The following is a 24759-nucleotide window of genomic DNA, read 5'->3' as shown; positions in this document are numbered from 1 at the left end:
TTCTAAGGGGGTGTATTTCTTTTGGTTTTGGTAGCTCACTTCTTTGGAACTACAGTATGTGTCACCAAAACTCTTAATGTGCCGGGATCTGGAATTGGCAGTGCCAGGAACATATGATCCCAACCAGCCCATCATACGGATTCAGTCCATCGCACCCTCACTGCAAGTCATCACCTCCAAGCAGCGGCCCAGGAAGTTGACATTAATGGGTAAGAGAGAGCAGTTTTCACTTAGCTATGCCAGTATTTAAACAGTTGTTGCTCTCAGGTCAAACTACATATTTACCTGGTAAAACCTCTCCAACCTTTCCTTTCAGGTGAGGTTTTTCTTAGTCAGTCTGACTGCCACACTTTCCAGTTTTTGGGTGCATGTGTATTTACTCTTGTCTGTTTGTTCAATGAGAATAAACTTTTGTGCACTAATTCTTTTGCAGGAAGCAATGGGCATGAGTTTGTATTCCTTCTGAAAGGTCATGAAGACCTTCGCCAAGATGAAAGAGTGATGCAGCTTTTTGGGTTGGTCAACACTCTGCTAGCAAATGACCCAACTTCTCTTCGTAAAAACCTCAGGTGTGTGCTCTGGGTAATCACTGAAAGTGTTTGTGCATATGTGACTCCTTATGTGGGTGCAGCTTCACAAGTAAACCTTGGCAGAAGCAGTTGGTTTGTGAAGAAATGGCAAATCTTGGAACTAAGTTAATTAAAAAGAAAAACAGCATTCATAGAATTCAAACACGGAGGAAATGTATCTGAGGGGATTGTTTGTTTCATTTAATTGAAGTCCTATCTTGTAAATTGTTACGGTCTTTGAAGCAACGCCTATTTCAAGACACCTTGAGCACTGCCTTAGGAGCCTGAGAATGGGTTTTTGCCGAGGATTTTTTATTATAGTCACTAAATAGCTTGGCGAAGAGTCACTGAGTGCAATTCTGCAGAGCGTCTATCAAGCAAGAACACATCAAATATCATGTGCAAATAACAGATCATCGTAGGTGACTAACATGTACCTTCTGAAAGCAGCCTTTCAGTGAAAACCACATAAACTTTGAGCTTGTCTGTAGATTATCTGGCAACAATCTGTGCAAATGGATGTTTGAACTCTGTTTGAAAAGACAAGCAGAGCAACTATTGACAAGACAATTTGGACCAGAATCAGATTTAACAGTAGTTGTTTTAAGCATCTCAAAATCTAGTAATTCACAATAAACAACAATTCGAGCTGTGATTCTCCATTTCTCCTATAGCATCCAGAGATATGCTGTTATTCCACTGTCAACAAATTCAGGTTTAATTGGCTGGGTGCCCCACTGTGACACGCTGCACGCACTGATCCGAGACTACAGAGAGAAGAAAAAGATCCTGCTCAACATTGAGCATCGCATCATGCTGAGGGTAAGAGGCAAAGCTGGCAGAGGTTTTGGTACATTCTTTTAGGACACCAGTGTCTTAATGAAGGAAAATGGTGCAAGGCTTCTTCCTCTGTCTCTTTTCTGATTGTTAAAATAAATAAAAAATATTAGATAAGAGTTATAGCTTGCCATATGTTTATTTGTTTTTCCTTTCCAGTTGTAGCAGTGACCACGAGTTGTTGCCATCTGGTGACTGATATGTGTTTGGAATTTTGCATGATTGATGTGCCTCGTACAAGGCGCCATGCTGCTGGCATTGCAAACGTTGTGTCTAAGCAGCAGGGCCAAAATTAGACAGATGGGAGAAACTGAACACGACTAGAAAATTTGGAATTCCATGCCAAAAAGGAAAGTGTTTTCCAGCCCGGAAGACTTAGTTGGATAATGGTTCTTGAAAAATACTTACCTTTGCAGTTTTCTGGTTAAATAGGGCTGTGGGCTACTGACTTTGTGGATACTAAATCATTTGCTATCCCATTTAAAAAGAATTCTTCACTGTTGTATGATCATCTCACTGTGTTCAAAACATACTAGTCAGTCTACAAACAATTTAAGTATAAACTTGATATGAAATTAATTATGATTGTTGTGTTTCTCACAGTACAACCAGAGGCTACTGGAGGTGGCTTTTTAATTTGCTGAATGTCACTTCTGAATTACAGATGGCTCCAGACTATGACCACCTGACTCTGATGCAGAAAGTAGAAGTATTTGAACATGCTGTCAATAACACGGCTGGGGATGACCTTGCCAAGCTGCTGTGGTTGAAAAGTCCAAGCTCGGAGGTGAGTTCAACACAAGTACTGGCAAACATTAGTGTGTGTAATTATCTTCTCTGCAGAATGAGTGAGAGATGGAGTTTATTCATCCTAAACCCCAGCCAAATCACTGCAGAACACATATCCACACATGTGTCCCCACACGAGGGGCCTTACAAGGCTCAGAACACAGGTGAAGTGCAAAGCACAAGACTGGAGCTGTCAGTCTCCATATACTCTGCAGGGGAGAGAAAAGCAGAAGCCCCAGAATATATTCTCTTAATGACTTGGACATCTAATTCAAGGGCACTACTGAACCTAAGCATATCACAGTTCTGCTTTGTGCGAAATGCAAATGGTTAATGTATAAATTAAAATATAAACTGAAACATGCAACGTGCCTGCCTGGCTTTTTCTATTTTGTCTCCACTCGTAGGTATGGTTTGACAGAAGAACAAATTACACCCGTTCACTGGCTGTGATGTCAATGGTTGGGTACATTTTGGGCCTTGGGGACAGGTACGTAAAGCTATAAAGGTTTCTTTTATTTAAAAGCACAGACTGTGAAGGTCTATCAGTTCATTCCTTGGATCTGATCTTGTGATAACATCTTCCATTGTGGTTACTGCTGTGTTGTCGTGATACCATCTTTCAGGTCCTAATTGTGCTGCTGTTATTCTCAGCACTGCAGGTATGAGATGCAGTTTGTGTATCTTGAGTACAAATAAGGCTTTCTTTCTTTTTGAAATGAATACAGATGGAACTACATCAACGACCACAAGTTCTAATTTTGCCCTTTTACAGAATGGGAAATCTTTCTCCATCCATTTTATTAACAATATAACTTCCAAAATACTTTTGAAGACAATGTATATTAGATTTAAAATTTGTAATGCAAAAACAGCTGAACCCTTAAATGTTTTAGTAACAAGAGCTCTTATTTCTGAACTTAAAAGTCTCTAACATGAAATTATAAATCTTTGAAAATGGAATTAAAACAAAATTGGAAGATGTAAGCATGAATACAGCACTGTAGTTTTGCTTTTGGCTAGCCTGGATTGATTTTCTTCTCTGTTGGTGGTAAAACAATTTGTGCTACTTCAAGTGTAGCATAATGCATTACATTTTTCTATACTGAAAAAAATGAAAAAGCATAAAACAAGCAGAAATATTTATCCTAACTGAAAAACATTCATAAGCATTTGTATCCAAGAAATATACTGATAGTTCTGGTCCAGGAGGTTATTTATATTCCAAGGTGAGAAGATCTCTAACTCCTGAGAGGTAATTACAAAAGTAATGTGACAGATGTACTGTCAGGAAGGTCCTGTTCATCCTGAGACTGAAGAACTTGAACAAGCAAGCTATCACTGGCTGTCTTGTTCATGAAGATAAATATCTTTTCAGACTGGAGCTGCTGTGATTTACTTTGAGTTTTTGTAATGGTCTTGTCACCCATGGTCTGTTTTTTCTCCTACTCCTTCACTAAAGACACCCTTCCAATCTGATGTTAGACAGACTGAGTGGAAAGATCCTGCATATCGACTTTGGGGACTGTTTTGAGGTAAGTCTTTGTATTTCGACATGACATTTTTGGTAATATTTCACATTTTCCAGTGGAACAGAAATTAATCTATAAGCCAGGACAAACTGACCTTGGAGTCTGATCCTGGGCAAACCCTTTGGCTCTCTTTTTAGCTTCCCTTTACCTACAGGCAAGATGAAAATAATAGACACTTCATCTCAGAGGCATGTCTTGGTGATTAGCTGACTACTGGAACAAGCAAGCAGTGCTAACATCACTTCCATGAAATTTCTTGGAGCTATTTAAGCTGCTGATAGGCAGTCTGTGTTGCTGGGCACATGCTTGAGTTTTCCCTTTCTTAGCAAGTTAATCATCTGGCTTCTCCCAGTAATTTGTGAAAAATGAGGAACAAAGTTGTGACTTTATTTCCTATTTGGAATAAAATCTTCAGGACTGTAGCAAAAAGATCCCAGTACTTAATAAAGAGTAGGTTACCTATTAATTTACTTATTCTCCATCATCATGTGTTTAGGTTGCAATGACAAGAGAAAAGTTTCCTGAGAAGATTCCATTTAGATTAACAAGGATGCTGACAAATGCCATGGAGGTAAGCATCCCCTCTTTGATTTGGAGGGGACTGTTCCTAGGAAAAATGGCAACCATTTCTCAGTTTTTCCTGTATTTTTTGTTGTGGCTAAACTTTACCACTCCTTAAGAACCAGAGGTGTTAATATTTCAGTTTAATTTTCTGTGAGTTAAAATATCTCTGGTGATATTTGCAATACATTACAGTGGAAAGCAACCTTTTAGTTAGAAAATAAACTAGAAATTCCTCCTATTTCTTAGGCCTTCCTTAGTTTCCCCATTTCAAATAGCTGTTTATATCAGGCAGACACAGTCAGTTGCATGGTACTTCACAAAGATCATCTTCATGGAGAAAAGAGCTTCTTAGTTTGTAATTAACATCCGTCTTGTTCTCTTAACAAAGCATAGTGAACTCCAGTTCAAAACCACTTCCTGCTCCCTGAGTGTTGCGGTTGGAGTTGCAGAGTGAACAAAGCAGTGGTTGATTCACTTCTTTTTCTTCCAAAGGTGACAGGCCTTGATGGGAATTACAGAATCACCTGTCACACGGTGATGGAAGTGCTGCGTGAACACAAGGACAGTGTCATGGCTGTGCTGGAAGCCTTTGTGTACGATCCCTTATTGAATTGGAGATTGATGGACAGTAAGTGATTCTGATAAAATAGTGACAGCAAGAGAGTATTTATACAAGAAATCCAGAAGCCTGAAATCCATTGTGTTTTCTAACAATCTGATCAAGCTGTTAGTTTGCATGTGGTATTTCTGTGTGCACACGATTTTAGGGATTTTAATATGAAATTACAGCAGTGATCAGGAGATTGAAATTATTTTCAGGTGACATCAGATCTGGAGAAGGAGAAAGGCAGCCAAATCTGTATTGTTTGGGGACAAATTTGCTCTGAAACACTGAAACTCCAGTTCATGCTTTCCAATTCCTTGTTTTCTTGCAGCAAATACAAAGGGCAATAAGCGCTCGCGAACAAGAACAGACTCCTACTCAGCCAGTCAGTCAGTAGGTGAGTAGAAAAGATGGTAGACGTCACAAATACGCTTTTCAAATGAGCCGATTAACAGTCTTGCTAATGTTTCCAGAAGAATATTTCAGCTGCTTTTCAGCTTCACATTGATGCTTCTGTGTTTTTGTGGTTTTTTCAATAGAAATGTTGGACAGTGTGGAATTGGGTGAGACAGCCCATAAAAAAACTGGGACCACAGTGCCTGAATCCATCCATTCCTTCAGTAAGTTTCATTGTTGTTTCTATATTGATCCAGAAACTTAGATCAGAAAATTTCATCATGATCCAAATGCAATTATATGAGATGGGACAGATAGAGTCTCTTGTCAGCATAAATGAGGAATATAATTACCTGAGTTCTCAACTCCAACAAAAACGGTTGTATCTATAGAAAATGCATCTGGGTTTGCTCTCAAAATGGTATTTGGAAAGGGCACATCTAACCGCAGAATAAATGCTTTTGTTGTTCAGATGAAGTCCTAATTCTGTGTCCTATCTCTGTCTTTTAGTAGGAGATGGTCTGGTGAAGCCAGAAGCTCTAAATAAGAAGGCAATTCAGATCATCAACAGGGTTCGAGATAAGCTCACTGGTGAGCATGTAGTTATGTTTATATAAAAGAAACATAAAATCTGGTGGATCAGCACTATCCTTAGTGTTTGTATTTTGTGTTAATCCTTGAATTTAACATATTCTGATTAAGTGGACGAGGCCATTTTCCTGGTTTTATCCAAAACCTAAGTACTGTGCCTGCATTTAGATACAAATAAGTGTGATTTGAAAAGTACAGAGGTGTTTGTAACGACAAAGACTTAATATATTGCATGTCTTAGCTTGTTAGTGGAAGTTGAATTTCTGCTGTCCTGGCTTCATAGTTCGCAGCATTTAGTTGCAAACTTTTACACTTTTAAATGTTATAAGAAACTACTCCTGATCTGCCAGATAATGTACTTGAAGGGATTAGGACCAGGATTTGTGATTCCTTTCATGGTTTTTTTTCATCCTTTAATTTCCAAGGTCGAGACTTCTCTCATGATGAAACTCTTGATGTACCCACACAAGTAGAACTGCTCATTAAACAAGCAACTTCTCATGAGAACCTGTGCCAGTGCTACATTGGATGGTGAGTTTGTCACTCAGCTAACCTGGCAAAACTGTTCTGGAATAGTCTGAGCAAGGAACTACTAAAGAGAACCTCACTTGTGTAGTTAGTTATTTATAGGAGCCTTACCACATACTGCATCTGCTCTGGTAGATTTTGGAAGCCCATGGCAATGCCATAGACAGTCCTCTAGGAAAGTTGCTGTTATAAGTAGTGACAGGGATTTTACATTTTAAGTGTTTGAAATAAGGAATGTGATGGTCAGTTACACTGAAGAACCAAACAAAGATGATTCAGTGTCATTTTGAGAGTTAGATAACTTAGAACTATGCTTAAGGAAGTAGATCTCTTTCCTGCTAATGTTTAAAAATTACAAAGATCACCTGGCAACTTTTCCTGTGCTAAAATGGTGCCTAGTCTGTATGGAATCTCACTCCTTCTCAGTGTTGCCTTTGTGAAACTACATGCAAGTCAACATTAATACAATATCTTTCTTTTCTTTAGGTGTCCTTTCTGGTAACAGAAGATTCCAGAGTATGCACAGCCTTTTATTCTGGAGGCTTTTTCACTCCAAACTTGCTCTTCTACAAACAGAAACTGAACGTTGGACTGAAATACAGCCTTTGTCAAATATTTTTAAATGTAAATGAAGAGAGTTATTGTATATTAAAAGTTGGTGTAAGCCAATGTATAGCTGCTGTTGGAAAAACAAGCTGTCTGAAACACAACACTTGATTTGGGTTTCCAGGACAGTGAAGACTGATTGTACCACAGATGTCTATGGTTCTACTTGGTCTTTGGGGAACTGGAGATCCATTGAAAATAACTATACGGGTTTTCACTTACTTTGCAATGTAACTAAATAACTTGCAGATTAATTATTGCCCTGGTCATTCCTGTTGATGTGGGTGCAGTAAGCTCAATGCGCTTGTGCAGGAGGCTTCATTTAGGTTTGGGGGGAGCTGCATAACTGGAAAGAAAGAGAAGTAGAATTTTACCATTGTTTCCTCCTGTACTTTGTTTTCAAACTTGATTCTTGCCTCAAAATTGGAAATTGTCTGTCTGCTCATTACACTAGTTCAGGATTTGCGTTTCTGACTAGATCAGGGTTTTGACCACGTCCAAGATTTGAAAACCTTGAGCTGAGCAAAGTCAGGTTGCCTCTGTGCCACCGATCACTCTGCAAACTGGATGTAGAGTACAAATAAATACCACTTGGGAGCTTCCTGCAGTGTCTGGGTTAAAAAGCAGTGTTGGGAAATAACTAGGGAAGGTTAGGGTTTGGCACAGGAGGCAGATGGGGGGTAGAACTGGTTGTAACTTGAAACAGAAAATAATGGTTATTAAACATGAGGTTGAAGATAAAGTTATGATTTATGAATGAAAAATGTTAAAAACAATGCACAAAATACAACAGAGTAGCCATGTTTAGATGCCATGTTGTATTTGAATATTTTTGTGCTAATAAATTACATCAAAATGTGAACAGTTTGGCTGTGTTCCTGTTTATTCCTAAGTCTTTACTAGGCAGGGACAGGGAAGCAGATTACAATTTTTTTTTTTTTTTTAAATTTTTTTTTTTTTTTTTTTTTTGAGTTTCCTGTTGCTATTGACTTGTCTTTTTGATCAGTTCAGGTTGTTGGCTTTATTTCCCTTCTGGTAAGAGCTGAATGAAGTCTGTCAGTTGTATAAAAAGACTGTGACCATACAACCCCTAAATTTTTGTTCCTAGTAGATGTGATGTCATCTCTGTGATAAGAACATCAGCTTCTTTGGGCTCAGGGTCACAGCCACAGTTCCAGGCACAGCATGGAGTGTCAAACACGGTTCCCTGGGCTTCCCCAGCTGCTTGTGCAAGCGCTGCACTCCAAAACTGGGAAATAGGGAGGTGGCAGTCACAAATTTGCGTATTTGCCCTAGCCCTTCTCTAGGCACTGGTGTGGCCATCAAGGAGACTGGGCACCACAATATAAGGAAGATTATTAAGCTGCTAGAGAGTGTCCAAAGGAGGAACATGAAGATGCTGAAGAGCCTGGAGGGGAAGAGGAGCCGCCGAGGGCACTTTGGTCTGTTCAGCCTGGAGGAGACTGAGGGGAAACTGATCGAAGTCTACAACTTCCCCCTCGAGGGGAAGAGGGAAGACAGGCACTGATCTTTGCTCTGTGGTGACCAGGGACAGGACCCCAGGAAATGGCTGGGATTGTGTCAGGGGAGTTTTAGGTTGGGTATCAGGAACAGGTTCTTTACCCAGAGGGTGGTCAGGCACTGAACCGGCTCCCCAGGGAATAGTCACGGCTCAAAGCTGCCAGAGCTCCAGGAGCATTAGGACAATGCTCTCAGGCATTGAGATGAGGCACAAGGTGGGATTGCTGGGGTGTCTGTGCAGGGCCAAGAGCTGGACTCGATGATCCACCCCTCTGGCTCCCCTCCCACTCAGGATCTTCTGTAATTCTATGGGTCCCACTGGTGGGTGTTAGTGGGGCGAAAAAGGCCGCGTCTGCGGCACTGAAGCCCAGCCAGGTGCCCGTCAGCGCTTCCCTCAGGGCCTGCTATCCCATACAGGGCTTGTCCTGCCCCGTGCTGCCGCTGGGGGCGAGTGCGGTCCCCGCTGTTCCTCTCCCCCCTTCCCGCCACCAGTGCTGCGTTCTCGCAACAGCGGCTGATTCTCGCGATAGCGCCGCGCATCAACATGGCGGCTGCGGCCCGTGAGGGGAGCCCGGCGGGGCGGGCGGGCAGCTCCGGGACGCCCGCGGACACTGGGGGAAGCAGCGCGATGTCAGCCCTGCCCGGCTTCGACAGCCCCGACGCCTTCGTTAAGGTGCGGTCGGAGAGGGGCGGGGGGAGCGGAGGAGGCACTACTGCTCCCGGCGTGCCGTGTGCGCTCGCGCCATGCCGGGAGCTGTAGTTCTGGCCCGCGGGGGCTACGTGGGGACCCCAGCCCGAGCGGGTGACACCCGTAGGGTGTCACCCAGTGCGAGAGGGAAGGTGTGGGCCGGGCCGGTGGGTGCGGGGGCCAGAGAGGGGTATCGGGGCCTGTTACCGGCCTAGGTCGAGCCCTGACCCTGTCAGCCACCGGGGCTTCCTGGGAATGCCAAGGAGTCGGGACCCTCGTGAGGGCCTGTCGCGATGGGAGTTGCTCCCGGCGTTATGAATCGCAGCCCCCGTGTGTTTTACCTATGCACGATGCTGCTTCCAGAGAGGGAATGGCTGCTAGTTCCCAAGTAGGAAGAGTTGTAGGGATTTGGGGTATTTTGTTTAAGTAATAAGGTAATTATCTGCATTCCTGCAGACTTAGAATTGTAGAATATTCTGAGTTGGAAGGCTCCCACAAGGATCATCGAGTCCAGCTCCTGGCCCTGCACAGACACCCCAGCAATCCCACCTTGTGCCTGAGGGCGTTGTCCTAATGCTCCTGGAGCTCTGGCAGCCTTGGGGCCATGACCATTCCCTGGGGAGCCTATTCAGTGCCTGACCACCCTCTGGGGGAAGAACCTTTTCCTGATATGCAACATAAACCTCCCCTGACACAACTTCAGGTCAAATCTGTAATTGTAGATTGAGTTATAAATCTAGCTTTTAGACTTTCATAATTTAAAGCTGTGTAAATGAGCTAATGTGAAGTTACTCCTGGTGAAATACCACACATTAGAACCACGCAGTTCCAAACAGCCAGGCAAAGTGCATTTCTGTCAAAGAGTATCATGGGTAAACAGGAACAAAATACTGACAAAATGCTGATAATGGAGTGTTCTTGCACAGTATGCTCTTGGCACAGTGGTGGCTGCAACAAAGGCATCTAATGGGCTCCCCCAGCCTGGCGACGAGTATGATTTCTACTGCAGCTTCCCTGGCTTCCGTGCATACTGCAACACGCAGGGTGACCGCCTGCTCCGCTGGTAAGGGCCCCTTTGCATCTCTGGGCTGTTGCTAATAGCTCTCAATCCAAACCAGAAGGTAGCCCCCTACTTTGGCAACTCCAAACTTGTCATGGGTGAAAAGGTGGTTTATTTTACACATCTGATTTTAGCTGCTTTTCTAGCACTTGGCAGCTGAAGTGACAAGCTTAAAGATGGCCTTTCATAATGATTGCCGTGAAGAGCTGTGCAGAGAGGAGCACCTGATACTGAACATGTTAGGCTGTCCATTTTAAAAATCGTGTTTGTGAGAAATTATTTCTAACACTTAATACTGTATAGGTGCTTTTTCTGTTCACTGCTCATGTGGTGGTATCTATAATATGATTTATTTTCGGACTTCGAAGTATAGAAAGTCAAAGAGAACTGGATGTTTTAGTGTTTAGATTGCCTGCTTTCAGATTGCTGACAGCTGTGCTGTTCTCTTGCAAGCATGAGCCAGGTGATGCAGTACCATGGCTGCCGGAGCCTCATGAAAGATTCCAGCAAAGTGACAGGGCTGGAAGATAAATTTGATATGCTGGTTGACTCCAATGATGTCATTCTTGAAAGAGTGGTAAGCAAATTATTTCTGGATATGGTTTTTATAAAGTGTTCAGTTGCCACAAGTTTTCTTTTTCATTGCAAGAACTTTAGTGGCAGTGCTTTCACAATTAGTCACTATTTCCTCAATCTGATGTATTCCCTTTTTATTTTAAAAACCCTTCCATATGCTAGGCCAGAGATCCCAGCAGCTAAGGCAGGTGGGCCAAAGGGAGGGAAGGTAATATGGGATGCATGAGGAAACTAAATACAGTTTGACATAAAATCCTCACAGCCTGAGAACATGTCTGTACATTTTAGAGTGCTTCTCTGAAGAAACTCTTCCCATCCCTGATATTCACCATACTCTTCCCATGTTTGTCTTGTGTTGTGCAGAATTTGGGGGAGATGACTATGGAGGTACCTACCTACACGACTTTCTTTACTCAGTCTGACTAGAGTGTCTGAGTGGGGTGATTTAACAGGTGTTTCACATTGTTTTTCTGGATTTTAGAGTATTTTATTGGATGAAGCATCAGGAGTGAACAGAAACCAGCAGCCAGTCCTGCCAGCCGGGTTACAGCCCCCACAGATGATCGTTTCCAGCTGGAACCGTAAGGTGAGGCCTTGAGCTTGGTTTGGCTGTGTTAGCTGAGCTGTTCTCCCTGCCATTGCACTACCAGTTCTCCAGTGGAGTTGAGTAGTTAAATGTTCTCTCATGTTTTTCACACATTCTAAGTAACTCTCTTTTTTACTTTCTCCTGTTCTGAAAATCTGATTCTGAAATCTATGTGCTTTCAAATGCCATTTCAGTTTCACATGCTCAACAGCCTTTCTTGTGCTTATGAATTCATGACCTTGAGTCCAAACACTTTCATTCCTCACTGAAAAAAAGTGACTCAGTTTTAAGTGTGGGGTATAACTCTTCCTCTGAATGTTAGATCAGAGTAAAAGAAACTCTGAATGTCTGATAAGTCATGTTGGTTTTACCTCTGATGTTTTAAATAGGCAGGAGAATTCCACAAGAGAACTCAGTTTGAAACGTTCCGACTGCTTCATGCCAAGAATATTTCTCGACCACAGCTTAAGTTTCATGAAAAGATTGACAATTCCAATACTCCCTTTGTACCTAAACTTTTTATCAAACCAAATGCTTTGAAGCCTTTGCCTGAAGGTAAGGGGTTTCTTTTTGTTGGGTAATTTGTTGTGAGTATTTGACACAAACCTGTCCTCACAGTCTAGAGGAGAAATCACTGACTGTAAAAACAAATAGCAGGAGATGTTGAATATTTGGGTGTACTGATCTTGGTGACACTGTTTTTTCCATATGTGTAATGTCAGGATAGGTCAGCAAACAGCATCTTCTTGCTGGTATACAGCAAATAATCTATTCCAAATAGATAATCTGCTGTTGCTTTTTACCACCTTGAACATACACGAGAGTCACTTCTGTATGAGAAGTCTTGACTAGTCTAGTTGGCTTTACAGATATTCTTTCAGATGAGTGAGCTGCACCAGCTGTGTGGAGAGACCTACCTTTGGTTTTGGTGCTTTATCAAAGCTGCTGGTCACACCCTGTCTCAGTAACACATTCTGCTGCTGCCAGTTCATCTGTATTCTGCACTGATGCAGTTGTACTTTCAGAAACTGGGAATGATTGAAAAATTTTTCTAAAGATTTTTCAATTTGTATCCAAGCTTTTGAGCAGAACCACCTTGTGTCTTGCCTAAAAACAGCCAAGTAACTTAGTTGCTATTTGAGGTACAAAATGACAGCAAAAGCAGCAGCACTAAATTGTTAAGATTTTTGGTAATTCAGAGACTCTTGTGGTGGGTGGAGGGGGAGATAGTAGTAGTCTGAGAACATGTTATGTGGGGGACCCAGTCCAGTTATTCAATATTGGTTGTTCAGCCCTCACAAAAAGTGGACGGCAGAGAAAGGAGCGCCCTGAGGACTTGGATGTGCCAGCTGCTTTGGCAGACTTCATACATCAGCAGAGGACGCAGAAAACTGAGCAAGACATGTAAGAAACTAACCTGACAGCAAGGTGCTTGGAGTCCCCTGGGTGAACCTGTGTGGTCAGATTGTGCTGATGCTCATCATGTATACAGTTCTGCATGTGTTTGTGTCCACACTATGTTGTGTGTGATTTGCTTTAGACCTCTGCAGTTATGTTAAACCTCTGCTTAAAAAGAGACAGAATAGGGAAATTACCACAGCTCTCAAAGCCTCTGTGCTCTGTCCTCATTAAGAGGACTGGAATTTAGTCTGTGCTTGTCTCTTTCTAACTTCAACAGGTTTGCTCATCCTTACCAGTATGAACTGGAGCATTTTTCTCCACCAGATGGAGTTCTCAAGAAACCTGAACTCCAGGTTGGTGCCCACTTTAATTTTAAACTACAGATGCAGTACATTTACAGCCATACTTGACAAATTTCAGGTTTGAGGGTGGAGGTTGGGGTGGGAGTTGACAGTGAACATACCATGCCTAATTCATTTGCTCTGCCAGATGTACAGGCCCATTGAGGAAACACCCTGTCATTTTATCACCAAACTGGATGAGCTGGTAGAACTAAATGAAAAGCTTATGACTTGTAAAGAATTCGCCTTGGACTTAGAGGTAATCCAATTGCCTTTTCTATTTAAAAGTTATACATGTACTTTTAGGAGCTAAGAGACCATTATATTCTTCTGGGGAGGGGGGGGGGGGGTTGTGGTTTTCTCCTGGTTTTTGTACTCCCCAACATGAAAAGACAGTTCATGACCCCTGATCTGTCAGACATTATCTGTAAGGTTGAAATAAACTGTGTCAGTATTAGAAGTTTTCCAATGGCATGGTTGGCTGCACACTTCTTAGTGAATCTGATCTTCTTTCAATTAATCTTTAGGATTTTTATGTCATCTTAGTAACTGCAAAGAGAAAGTTTGCTCATCCAGTTGTCTTTTTTTCTCAAAGAAGTCCTTGTTGCTCTTTCTTCCCTCATTTGGAGTGCTGTTTGTTTTATAGTATTGTTTCTGTAATGAATCCTAGGTTACATCTCTCTTCCCTGTTTTCAGCACCATTCCTACAGGAGCTTCCTTGGCTTGACGTGTCTGATGCAGATTTCCACCCGAACAGAAGACTTCATTATTGATACACTGGAACTGCGCAGCGACATGAACATCCTCAATGAGACCTTCACAGACCCTGCAATTGTGAAGGTCAGCTGCCAAATTCACCAGGGGTTTTTTTTAATTATTATTATTGTTGTTTTAGTTTAAGCTTTATTTTAGTTTAAATCACACTGTGTGCTTTGTCTTGGTCGCTTGATTCTGCTTTCACTATAATTTGTTCAGGAGCCTGTTTCCTTGATGTTAGTTGTGAATTACTTGCCAGATGCACTCATTTAGTAGTTCTATACTTAACAGTAAAAAACGGAGAAAAGAAATCTGGTCCTAGACACATGAGTATGAAAGCACAGTACTACCAGCCTGGAGTAGAAATGTTCTTCATATCATTCCCAAATTTTTATGCTTTTCAAGGTCCTTCACGGTGCTGATTCAGACGTGGAATGGCTGCAAAGAGACTTTGGTCTGTACTTGGTGAATGTGTTTGATACTCACCAAGCTGCTCGCCTCCTCAATCTTGGCAGACATTCTTTGGACCACTTGCTAAAGCTGTATTGCAGTGTAGATGCTGACAAGAAGTACCAGCTGGCTGACTGGAGGATACGGTAAAAACTGACCCCTAAACAGGCTGGAGCTGCAAGGTAGCACTTCTCCTTGTTTGCATTTCTAGAGCTTCTACTTGCAGAACCCATAGTTATAGGTTAATCTCAAAGTGAATGAGCACAGCATTTACCTGGCTATGTCCAAAGTTTTTGAGTGTTATATTTTCCCATGTTTTTTAGAAAATGAGTTCTTTTTGGAAAGATCTGAGAAGATGAAGGAATTATAATCTCCTGGAAGCCCACTTCTTAGGAACAGTTCTTAACCACTGCGGTGTTATGGAGACAGTATTTGCTCCTCTACTGCCCCCACAAAAACATTTAGTCACCTGCGCAGGGTAGAGCAGATGGTGTTGGAGCAGTGAGCTTGGCTATGCAGGTGCACCCGGCACACCACAGAGATCTCAAGTCTACTTTTGTAGGCTCTGCAGAGAGAAGAGAGCTATTACAAATACCGTAGCAAGCTGTTCTGCCGTGTGACTTAGATATACAGCAGTTCGGCTATCCAGCCCACAAACAAGAATCTGAATTGGAGAGTGCACAGCATTTTACTGCTGTTGCCTAACCAATCTTTCACTAAGAAAACAGAAGCATTTCCATGTTAGTTCTTGGCATGTCTCATACGCAGTTTGCCATAATATGCCTTGCAAGAGAAAAGTGACAGTTTGGTGGGACAACTGAAATGTGTTAGTGTTAATTGTGGCTCTTTTTCTAGCCCTTTGCCAGAAGAAATGATCCGCTATGCCCGTGATGACACTCACTACTTGCTCTACATCTATGATAAAGTGAGGGAGTCACTGTGGGAGAGAGGGAACGAGCAGCCCACACAGCTGCAGGTTGTGTGGCAGCGCAGCAGGGACATCTGCCTGAAGGTAAAGCTTCACCTGGTTTGATTACCTGGATCAGAGTATGGGAGTAGGAGAGAAAGTCCCTTGCCTATTCTACATCTTTTCCTCTTTTTTTGTCTGAAAACAGCTGTATAAACTCTGACTCAGTCTTGTGCAGTCACTTGTTTCACTAGCTATGGTCCTTGGATTCAGATGCCTTCCTGCTCTTTTTTGAATGCTAGTATTCCTTGGCCTCACAATGTATTCAGGTGTGTCTTTTCTAAGAGAGATGTTACATTTCTGGTTCTGCTGGATGTTCCTAAAAGTTCAAAGCCTTACTGGAGAGTTGCATTCTGAGACAACTATATTGTGCCTATGGAAAACACTGTCTACTGAAAGTAGGCTTTGTGTAATGTAGTAAAGCTTGAAGACAGTGAAGCTGTTCCTGGATTTGATGAGGCTGGGTTTCCCCTAACAATGGATGAGATGTGTGTTTTTCAGAAATAGGCTCCTACCAATAGTTCAGGATAAAAAGCTCAAAGATACATTGTACCAGAGTGTATTCAGTCCCCTGATGTGTCCTTGTGAGATTCTGTCTGAGAGAGGCAAAACAGAAAGCTCACGAGTGCTTCCTTTTTTCCTGTCTAGAAATACATCAAGCCCCTCTTTACAGATGAATCCTACCTTGATCTCTACAGGAGGCAGAAAAAACATCTTGACACCCAGCAGCTGGCAGCATTTAGGCTGCTGTTTGCATGGAGAGACAAGATAGCACGTCAAGAGGACGAGAGCACAGGGTAGGAAGTCTTTTGTTATGGACACTGGCTTCAGTAAATCTCTTGGATTATGCCCCTTCCACCCCTGAGATGGGACTAGTTTGTTACCTGTAGAAATTACTGTACTGCCTCAGGCTGCTTGTTACACAGAAGTCCTGTTATGTTTCTTTTCTTTTTAACTGATTTCATCTTCTCAGACCTTGTAATGGGGGCAGAGTTGTCTACTTTGAAGTCGTTTTTTAAGTGTAACATTCTGTTACTTTCACACCACCTCTTTGTGTTGTAGATATGTGCTACCAAATCATATGCTGTTGAAGATCGCAGAGGAGCTGCCCAAGTAAGTTTTGTTCACCCTGAAGGAGTCTTACTTAATTTTAATATCCAGCAAGTCACTTCCAAGTGTGTAATTAGTTCTGCAGTTGGTCCCTTCATTCCAGCTGTCAGTACTGCTCTTCTCTATAGTTGTTCAATTTGGAAGAGAAATAAATAGCAATACTCCTTCAGAAGGCTCCAGACTTCTGGGACACATCACTTGGATTTTATTGCACTAATAAACCACATTCCTTTGCATTGCTCTATGTCACGTGTTCCCTCTGAGATTCCTTCACTTCTACAGAGCAAGAGAGGGATGAGTTCCCCCAAAATTTATTTGGATTTTATTTGCAATTCCTAAAGGGGTGGGGAGGGCAAGGGGCAGATCCCTTAAAACACCCAATTTATACAATATTTTCCTCAAACATTTGGTACTCATCACCTAACATCCATACTTGAGAATAATAAAAACGCATCTTTAAAGGCAGGTCCACTGCTGGGCTCAGCTTTCATAGGTAATACTGAATGAAATGATGATGAGGACAGACCGCAGAAAAGTGAGAGGAGAGCTGACTTGATAGCTTCTCCTCATCTGCACAAACCTGATGCAGAATTTCATCACAGAGATTAATCTGACTTGTCTTGCTCTGTCACGGTCAGGGCAGTGGTTATATCCAGTTGCACATCCTTTGATGCAAATGCCCAACATACTAGCCATAAATACAGCACACTGAATTTTCCTTCTCTCTCTTTAGAGAAACCCAGGGTATCATTGCTTGCTGTAACCCTGTCCCACCACTTGTTCGCCAGCAGATTAATGAATTGCATCTGCTCATTCAGCAGGCCCGGGAGATGCCTCTTGTCAAGGTAGGAGTAGCTTGAGACTAATCACTGGCATCCCCTAAGCGAGGCCCTGGAGCTGAATGGTGACCTGTGATGATGTGTATGCTGAAGTTTGCTTTCTGAACACTGAATGTAGTGTTCTGTAGTAGAGCAGAAAGATTTGTTGCAACTTCTTGCCTGTCTGCTGTATGGTGGCTTACACACAGTTTAGTTTCCTGGAAAGCTGGAGCAGTAAACAAACAGACACTGCTTGAACAGAAGGCAGTTGTCTATCTTTATACTGCACATCACATTTGCCTGTGTGAGGAAGAACTGCGCCTTGCAGAATTTGCTGGCTGTGTAAATGGACTCATAAATGTTTTACAGCTATGGTGAGGCAAAAAAGAAAAATCAGCTTAGGTATAAGAAGTTCATTAGTTAAAATATATCAGCAGCATGTTGATATTAATACAGCTTTCCTCTTGTAGTGAAAAAAACCATTTGTGAGCAAGAATGTACCCTTGTGTGAGGTGTTTAAATGTACAGCCAAGTGCAAACACTGCAGAAGAAGAAAGTAATTTTATTAACCTGCTAGCTTGTAATAAATGTGTTGAAAACATTGATAAGGTGGCCAACCTAGAAGAAACGGGGCTTTTAAGTGACTTACCTTTCTCTCCCATTCTAGTCAGAGATTACTTCAGTATTCAAGAAGAGAGCACCTCTACCCAACCCTGAGGTACTGTTTGCATTATATTTTTACCTAGTGTCTTAAGCCTTAAACTTGGAAACAAATGTATCAAAATTCTACCTGCTAGTAAATTGCTTATGTCATCCATTTTACAAGTCTCTCTGCTTTAGCTTAATGGTACTTTTCTGTGCTAGACTCATAATATTACCAGGTGTAAACTGGTATTTTGCAAACCACTATAAAGCAGCACTTAAGGTTTCATCAGCAAACACTCTGGCTGCTGGACAGTGTCAGTATGTTAGAATATATTGACTGAGCTGTAAGAAGAGAAGATTCAGATGAGTTTCTAAGGCTGACTCGTTCTCCCTCATCATGTGTATGAAGTAAAGCATCTCATTAGCTCGTGGGCATTTGCACAGGTAGCCTTTTGATGCCAGATGCAGTGTGCTCTGGCATATCAGCTACACTAAGATATTCCATCTCTGAATTTCATCCCTTTTTTTGGAATTTTCATTGAAGTGTTTTTGCAGTATGTGAAAATAATAGATTTATAGTGTGTTAATGGTGTTTATAATCTGAATCTCTCTGCAGAAGCTGGAGAATGCCCTCTTTGGACCACATGACAGTTCACGGATTCTTACGGATGATTTTCAGAATAACTCTGCCTTGGGTAATTTAGAGTTAACCTAAAAGCTGTGCTAATAATGCAGTGATGGAGATTTGACGTGGGGGAAATAAGTGGTCCTGAAAAAACTTTAAGGGAAATCTCATGACACAAAAGAACAGTAAAATACACAAGAATCTAATAAAAATTTTGTCTCCTTTTCATGCAGACCCTGCACCAGTTTTGGAAGATGTTTGCCTGTTTTCAGACATTGAGAGGACAATTCAAGATCGTCAGCCAGAGTCAACATGTCTTGTTGCTACTGCCACTGTCAGCATATTCAATGTAAGCAGTATGTTTGTAACAGTGTCAGTATTGAAGTATTAGAAAACAGACTTTAAATAATCTGATAAAACTGTGTGGAAGTGTTGAAAGAAATAAGGTGGGAATGCATGGCAACAGTACTAAATTTTGTCAGGCATATGGCCTAACCAAGACAACTGGGTTAGGAGGCCAGCAAGTTAATTCCATGTCGGAGGGTCACTGCTATCAGTGGGATTTCAGAGGGAGAAGCAGCATGGCATGAAATGGCAGTAGCCAAACCAAAAGAATATTCATGTTAATATTTCTTCCTTTTTTTTCCTTTCTTTTAAGGAATGTGATGAAAACAAAGGAAATACGAGGATTTTAACCACTGCACAGCGGAAAGCTCAGCTAATAATGGAGTCCTTTGAAAATCCATTTAAAATGGTAAAAGCTCCCAATAGTGGAACTCAAATTACCCAGTGCAGAGGATGCTCTGAGCTGGTTTTCCAGGCATATCAGAAGAGCTTGATAGAGCATCAGCTGCTGCTTCTCTCTGACTAGAGTGAAGGGATTGTCCTTCTTGCAAAGACACGTGTGGACTTGTTTTCAAAACACGTTTAAATACCTTTTGGATACAAGTCTTTCTACATAGTAAACAGACCTTTCACTAGGTTTTTTAAAGCTAGTTTTAATGCTTTATGCTAGATTTGCCTCACATTTTCATCTGTACTTTATGGCTAGGGTTAGTGAGCTGATTCTACTCTTGTAAAGAATCAGAATAACAATAGAATACTGTTATACATTTGGAGTGGTAAATTACTAGAAAATAATATCAAAAATTTTTCTGGTGTGCAGTTGATGGTTGGTCTGTTTGGGGGTGTTTTGGTTCTGTGGGGAGGGGTTTTTAGTTGTTTCTTTCTTTAATATTTCTCTTGGCAATAGCTGTGGTAACTTTTTTTTTCCACAAGGTGTTCTGTCTGTAGAATACTTCTTCAAATGAACTCACCGGTTTACAACAAGTAGCATTTTAGCAATGAGCTAAATGTCACATGCTGCATTCAAAGCAAATTTTTTTCCCTCTCTACAGTACCTACCTCCAGAGGAGAATTCTGCCTATGTCTCACAATCTGCAAAGTTTGACCCATCATCAAAAATTTATGAAGTAAGACTGATGCTAAAATTTCCTGCCAAGTAGTACAAAAGAAACAAATAAGTAGTTTATTTTCCATCAGGAGCCTCAGCAATATAGATTTTTTTTTTTCTCCTTGGGTATTTCTTGAGAAACTTTACATGTTTCTGTGACATTCATATCCTTTGAAGAACCAGGGATTGGAGACATTCTGATGTATAGTCCCTGTCTGTCAAAGCTGAAAACTCTACTGAAGTATCTGCATTTGTTCTCAAGGCTTATTTGTAGCTCAGAACTTATAAAGCATTTGCTTTTACTTCACCTGGTGCAGCAGATCTTAATCTCTTTTACAGTTGAATTTGATCTTTGGTAGTCTTAATGAAGACCAGCATGTCTTAGCAAGTTTTTAAACAACTTCTTGCCATAAAACTTTCAAGAAAGTGTTTCCAGGTAGTATTTTTTTGTTGCAGATCAGCAATCGATGGAAGTTGATGAGTCAGGCACCAGTACAGAAGAAGTCCAAGAATGAAACCAGTAAGACAGCAGCCCAGCAGTCAGGTACAGCCATTCTTCCCTTCCTTAGTGTGTCTGCCAGCATGCTTTTCCCAGGGCACATAGGTTGCTTCCTGTAGATAATGGATTTCCTGATGAATGATATTATTTGTTAACATTTGTACTCTGTTTCACTTGAGACTTGATACAAGCTGCTTTGCTTGCTTTTTCTAAGCCCCTGGCTAACTTACTCCTGCTTTTTACAGTAATGCTTGTTTGTCTCCATAGCTGCCCGTGTCCAGACACAGAAGTTGCATAAAAAGGCAGCACAAAACATTGTATCTGTTCGTCAGCAAGCCATGGTATGTCATAGAATTCCTCCTTCCAGCCATTGTCCATTTTGACTGTTATAAGATAGTTCAGAATGAAACTCTGAGCCCTGTAACTGAAATACCTGAATGACAGTGTTTTGATAGTAGTCCTTCTGTGGTGCTGCCCTGGGTGTAACAACAGGCCCCTGCTAATTGTGCTGTGGACATCGTCACATCCCTCCATGTGTTCAGTAGGGAGTTTTCCACTGATGCACCTCTGCTCCTCACTTCCTTTAAGGATCCTCAGTTGTTCTGCATAGGTTCCCCCAAATATGCCAGTGGGGCCACAGCAGATCTCAGCTTCCCATATCCTGGGGAATGACAATCTGGCTTTTCATAAAAGTCCCTACTGTGAGGAGAAAAAAGAATAGCAGTTTAGGCCCCAGGAAAAGCACATTTCTCCCCATGCTACTATTGCCAAAGGCAAGAGCAATCACTGGAGCCTGGCTCCATTGGGCAGTTAATCTGCACACTGGTGCCTCCGCAGAGATGTTTCATTCTCCTTTCTTCAACTTACCTTTTTTTCTGTTCTGTGGGTTGCTTTCACAGCAGGAACAAGCTACTAGGAAGAGGGAGAGAGACACAAGTGAAATGGGAGCAGAAATGGGAGTAGAGTTGCCAACACAAGAAAAGAAACGGCAAAAAACCCCCCAGCAACCAGAGGAGCTGGAAGCACCAAGGCAGTTTACCCCCTTTGATTACAGCAATTCCAACTTCAACGTGTTTGCAGGTAAGATCTGATCCCTTGCTAGAGTGCTGCACGCTGTGGAAAATGTTGCCAGCTGAGCCTTGACAAGGCTGTGTGAGTGTGGGTGCCAGTGCAGTACAGACTGTTACAACGTGCTTACATTATAGTGGGGAAATACTTGAAGAAATTGACTTGAGGAATGTAGACTTTAGTATCCCTTTTCTGATTTGGAAACAAAATCCTGAAACAATTGGCCAGGTGGGTTGTGGACTTGGATTTTGTTTCTTTTCTCTACGTGTTTAACCGGACCCAGGAACTAGGAGGCAAAGGAGATTTAACTCCTTTGTAAAAAAGCACCTATTCAAAAACATCTCCTGCCTTTAAAAGATTGTTCTGGATTTTACCATGTGGAAGGCTGTAGTGAAACCTCCATATCATCAGAGGAACTCTGTGGAATGCATTGTTCTTTACTGAAAATTTTAGTGACAGCTTCTCTCCTCTCTCCGTTAGGAAGCAGCAAATCAAAAGAGTCGCCACAGTTTGATCCTGCCAAGCAAGGTTACAAAGGCAAGGTATGGGCTTGTCATGAAAGGAGGAACAGAAATGTGGGCGATCATACGTACCCAGCTGGGGGCTCTCTGGGAGGGCATATGATATTTTCTGCATCTGCAGAATGTTCCCTAACAGCTGCTGAGATGCGGCTTCCAGTCACAGGTTCATGCTTTGTATTACTACCTCTTCCCATTCAGGGGGAGCTTCCTTGGAGTCCCTCAGACTCCCTTGTTGTTTCCCACCTGTTCATACATTGCTCACATCTGTGCCTCTATACATCACAAGCATGACACTTGGACCACAGCAAACCACCACAAATTCCAGTACCAAATTCAGTTCTCAAAAATCACAGATATTCCAGTGGTTCTAGGACACATCAAGTTTGCGTGTTGCTCATGTTCTCTTCCAAGTACTGTTATTAGGAAAACTCCTCCAAGTACTGTTATTAGTAATAGTCTCACCTCAGAGGTTTTTTACTTAACTTATTGCTAACTGACATTGAAAAGAAGAAAAAACCCATAAACAAATCATGGCTTGCTGGTTTTGTGCTGTCCTTTTATGCATACTTAGGGAAGTCTGTGACCAGCACAGGGAAGTCGACAAGCAGATTTCTGTGAGGCTGGAAAGATCTGGCAGCACGTGAATCTCATGGAATATACTTAGCAGGAACCTCACTGTGGTGGTGTTTTATTTGTTTGTGCAGAAATTTGCTGGAGCTAACAAACTTCAACAGTCTGGAAACCGGAGCATGTCCTACCTGATGGGGAAAGCTGAAAGGTGTGTTGTTAGCCTGCTCTCATCTAGCTGGAGTGTTTGCGCACTCCTGCCCCAGAGCCATGGGCAGAGCTTAGCTATTGTCCTCTACTGGTGTGGGAGCTTTAGCATATGTTTAGTTGAAGAAGTTTCATCACAGACTGACATCAGTTTAAAGGAAAAAAAAAAAGAAAAAAAAATCCCCAACAATTTAGGATTAATGCAATCAAAAACAAGTCTGGGTGGGAGGTTTGAAATGCTGAGGTAAAAGTTTGTGTTAATGGGTGTGGGAGTTGCTTTTTTTGATCAGAGATAGGTGGAAGTGGAGAGAACCACTTGCCTAGCTTGGGAGGAATAACAGTACTGCCGCATATGAACATTCTTATTCTGAATAGATACTTAATGTTTACCTTACAGGATTTGATTCTTGTGTGTTACTTAGTCATAAAAGAGCAACACTGTCTAAGGGCGGTATTGGAGGGAGAAGAGTTCTGTCTGCCTCACGACCCTTTCTTGATAGAAGCGGTGTAACACTGTCAGTTTTCAGTCTTGAGTGAATTTAGAGGAAGAGTTAAAGTGTTTGTTTAACTCTTTTGCAGGGGTTCAACACACCACTGGCCAAAGAGATAATCTTTGTTACAGGACCTGTGGGAGTTGCTGCTGAATGAAACAATAGTTAGAAGTGTTGTCACCATGGGAAAGCAAATACTGGTCATTGATCGGTTTTTGTACAGGAAAGTTTTTAAAACCATTAAAATCACTTTTTTTCCAAAAGGAAAAACATTTTAATTGATGTCACTTTTGTTATATTCACGTTGCTTTTTTTTTCTAATTGTACTCACAGCATTGCTTTGTTTATAATTTTGAAAGTTTATCCTGTGTCCTCAAACACAATTAGGCTAAACTCGTCACTTCTTGGAGCTGCCTGAAGTGCAGATCAGCATGTTATTGGAGTATGGGAGGAACCTCTTGGCATCTCTAAAGGTAGCACAGAAATGATAGAGATGCAGTAGAGGTGACTCAAACCCCAGCAGTTCAGAGGAGGAAGTGAGGCCAGAGTGTCTTTCATGATAGACCTTGCTTACAAATTGAACTGCACAGCTCATCTCTTACAAGACAGAGTAATACGGAAAAAGAGTGTGTTTACCTCACAGTGTTTGTGTATTGTAATGGAAAGATTGTATTTTAAGGGGGGGGAAAAAAAAGAGGTATAGGAGATCAATGGTTTCACCATAAACTTACAGAGTGAAAGTAAGAGGCTGCAGCTGAACCTCTGCAGTTAAAGTAACATCTCCAAGTTTTAAATACAGTGAGTTATCCTTAAGTCTTTGTAGAAAGAGTATCAGAAACAGTGTAATCAGTATTTGATGGGTCAGTTACAGAGCTTATTCTAATGCAGACCTCTGACGGCTGGTAATATTGCTGTGGAGAGGTAGGGAACATGACATTTTATCAGGGCTTTATTTTACAAAGACTATGAGGAGGCCTGAGATTTAGTTTGTTTTCAATCTTTTTCCCTGTTTCTGGGAAATAGGGAGTGGAAGGAACAGAGAAGAGGTTTTTCTCATTAGGTATCTTAGTGCGAACAGTGCCAACTAAGCAGCATTGTAATAGTAGAACAGAGTCTCTTTCTGCTTATAAAATCTGCTTACATGGCTGAATATTAGAGAATGTTTTCTTAAAAAGGCAGTTAAATAGCAATTGTCTCCAAGTGCATTTGCAGAGCCTGCCAGTTCCTTCCTTGTCAGCCTTACCAGTTCTTGTTATTTCTTTAACTTGAAGAACAAGTAAGTGTTAGCAAAAGCCTCATTGGCCCCAGGGATGTTAAAATCTCTGTAGTTAAAATCCTCTACTTAAAATTCCAAGGAAAGTGACATTTCAGGGATGATCCTAATTTTAGTCTT

At 41.7% G+C, this 24759-nt stretch overlaps 2 protein-coding genes across 5 annotated transcripts in view; both read left to right on the top strand.

Moving 5' to 3' along the window:
- MTOR (mechanistic target of rapamycin kinase) overlaps positions 1-7875 on the top strand; it is a 64605-nt gene extending 56730 nt beyond the window's left edge. For 3 of the 4 annotated variants that reach the window (XM_042051315.1, XM_042051316.1, XM_042051313.1), the window contains 13 exons: positions 35-209; positions 434-569; positions 1244-1391; positions 2071-2193; positions 2603-2685; positions 3658-3730; positions 4224-4298; positions 4784-4919; positions 5227-5292; positions 5435-5515; positions 5802-5882; positions 6308-6413; positions 6897-7875. In XM_042051315.1, coding sequence (XP_041907249.1) covers positions 35-209; positions 434-569; positions 1244-1391; positions 2071-2193; positions 2603-2685; positions 3658-3730; positions 4224-4298; positions 4784-4919; positions 5227-5292; positions 5435-5515; positions 5802-5882; positions 6308-6413; positions 6897-6912 — 1299 coding nt within the window. In that variant the 3' untranslated portion in view covers positions 6913-7875. The remainder of the gene's footprint in view (positions 1-34; positions 210-433; positions 570-1243; positions 1392-2070; positions 2194-2602; positions 2686-3657; positions 3731-4223; positions 4299-4783; positions 4920-5226; positions 5293-5434; positions 5516-5801; positions 5883-6307; positions 6414-6896) is intronic. The other variant, XM_042051314.1, reaches the window with a different exon arrangement.
- A 1167-nt stretch (positions 7876-9042) lies between these two features.
- Positions 9043-23644, top strand: EXOSC10 (exosome component 10). Its single transcript, XM_042051343.1, has 25 exons — positions 9043-9210; positions 10152-10288; positions 10739-10862; positions 11343-11447; positions 11837-12002; positions 12740-12851; positions 13126-13201; positions 13338-13448; positions 13886-14029; positions 14351-14541; positions 15251-15407; positions 16011-16159; positions 16425-16475; positions 17206-17317; positions 17958-18008; positions 18552-18630; positions 18794-18909; positions 19219-19314; positions 19958-20032; positions 20470-20557; positions 20780-20853; positions 21412-21592; positions 22061-22122; positions 22806-22879; positions 23455-23644. Exons 1-25 carry the CDS (start codon positions 9082-9084, stop codon positions 23483-23485), a joined length of 2691 nt encoding a protein of 896 aa, XP_041907277.1. The 5' UTR covers positions 9043-9081; the 3' UTR covers positions 23486-23644.
- Positions 23645-24759: the final 1115 nt, after the last annotated feature.

Source organism: Corvus kubaryi, unplaced genomic scaffold (assembly GCF_017639235.1).
Source record: "Corvus kubaryi isolate FWS band 111438036 unplaced genomic scaffold, C.kubaryi_AGA036_p1.0 75, whole genome shotgun sequence".
Lineage (NCBI taxonomy): Eukaryota > Metazoa > Chordata > Aves > Passeriformes > Corvidae > Corvus > Corvus kubaryi.
Note: the sequence above shows the minus strand (reverse complement) of the source record. Positions and strands in the feature narration are given on the sequence as shown.

Bases quoted from the DNA above. Each gene is read 5' to 3' on its own strand.
- EXOSC10 (XM_042051343.1), top strand. From the start codon at position 9,082: ATGGCGGCTGCGGCCCGTGAGGGGAGCCCGGCGGGGCGGGCGGGCAGC. The intron at 11,448-11,836 runs GTGAGGCCTTGA...TGTTTTAAATAG, and splicing joins TTTCCAGCTGGAACCGTAAG to GCAGGAGAATTCCACAAGAG. The intron at 14,542-15,250 runs GTAAAAACTGAC...CTCTTTTTCTAG, and splicing joins CTGGCTGACTGGAGGATACG to CCCTTTGCCAGAAGAAATGA.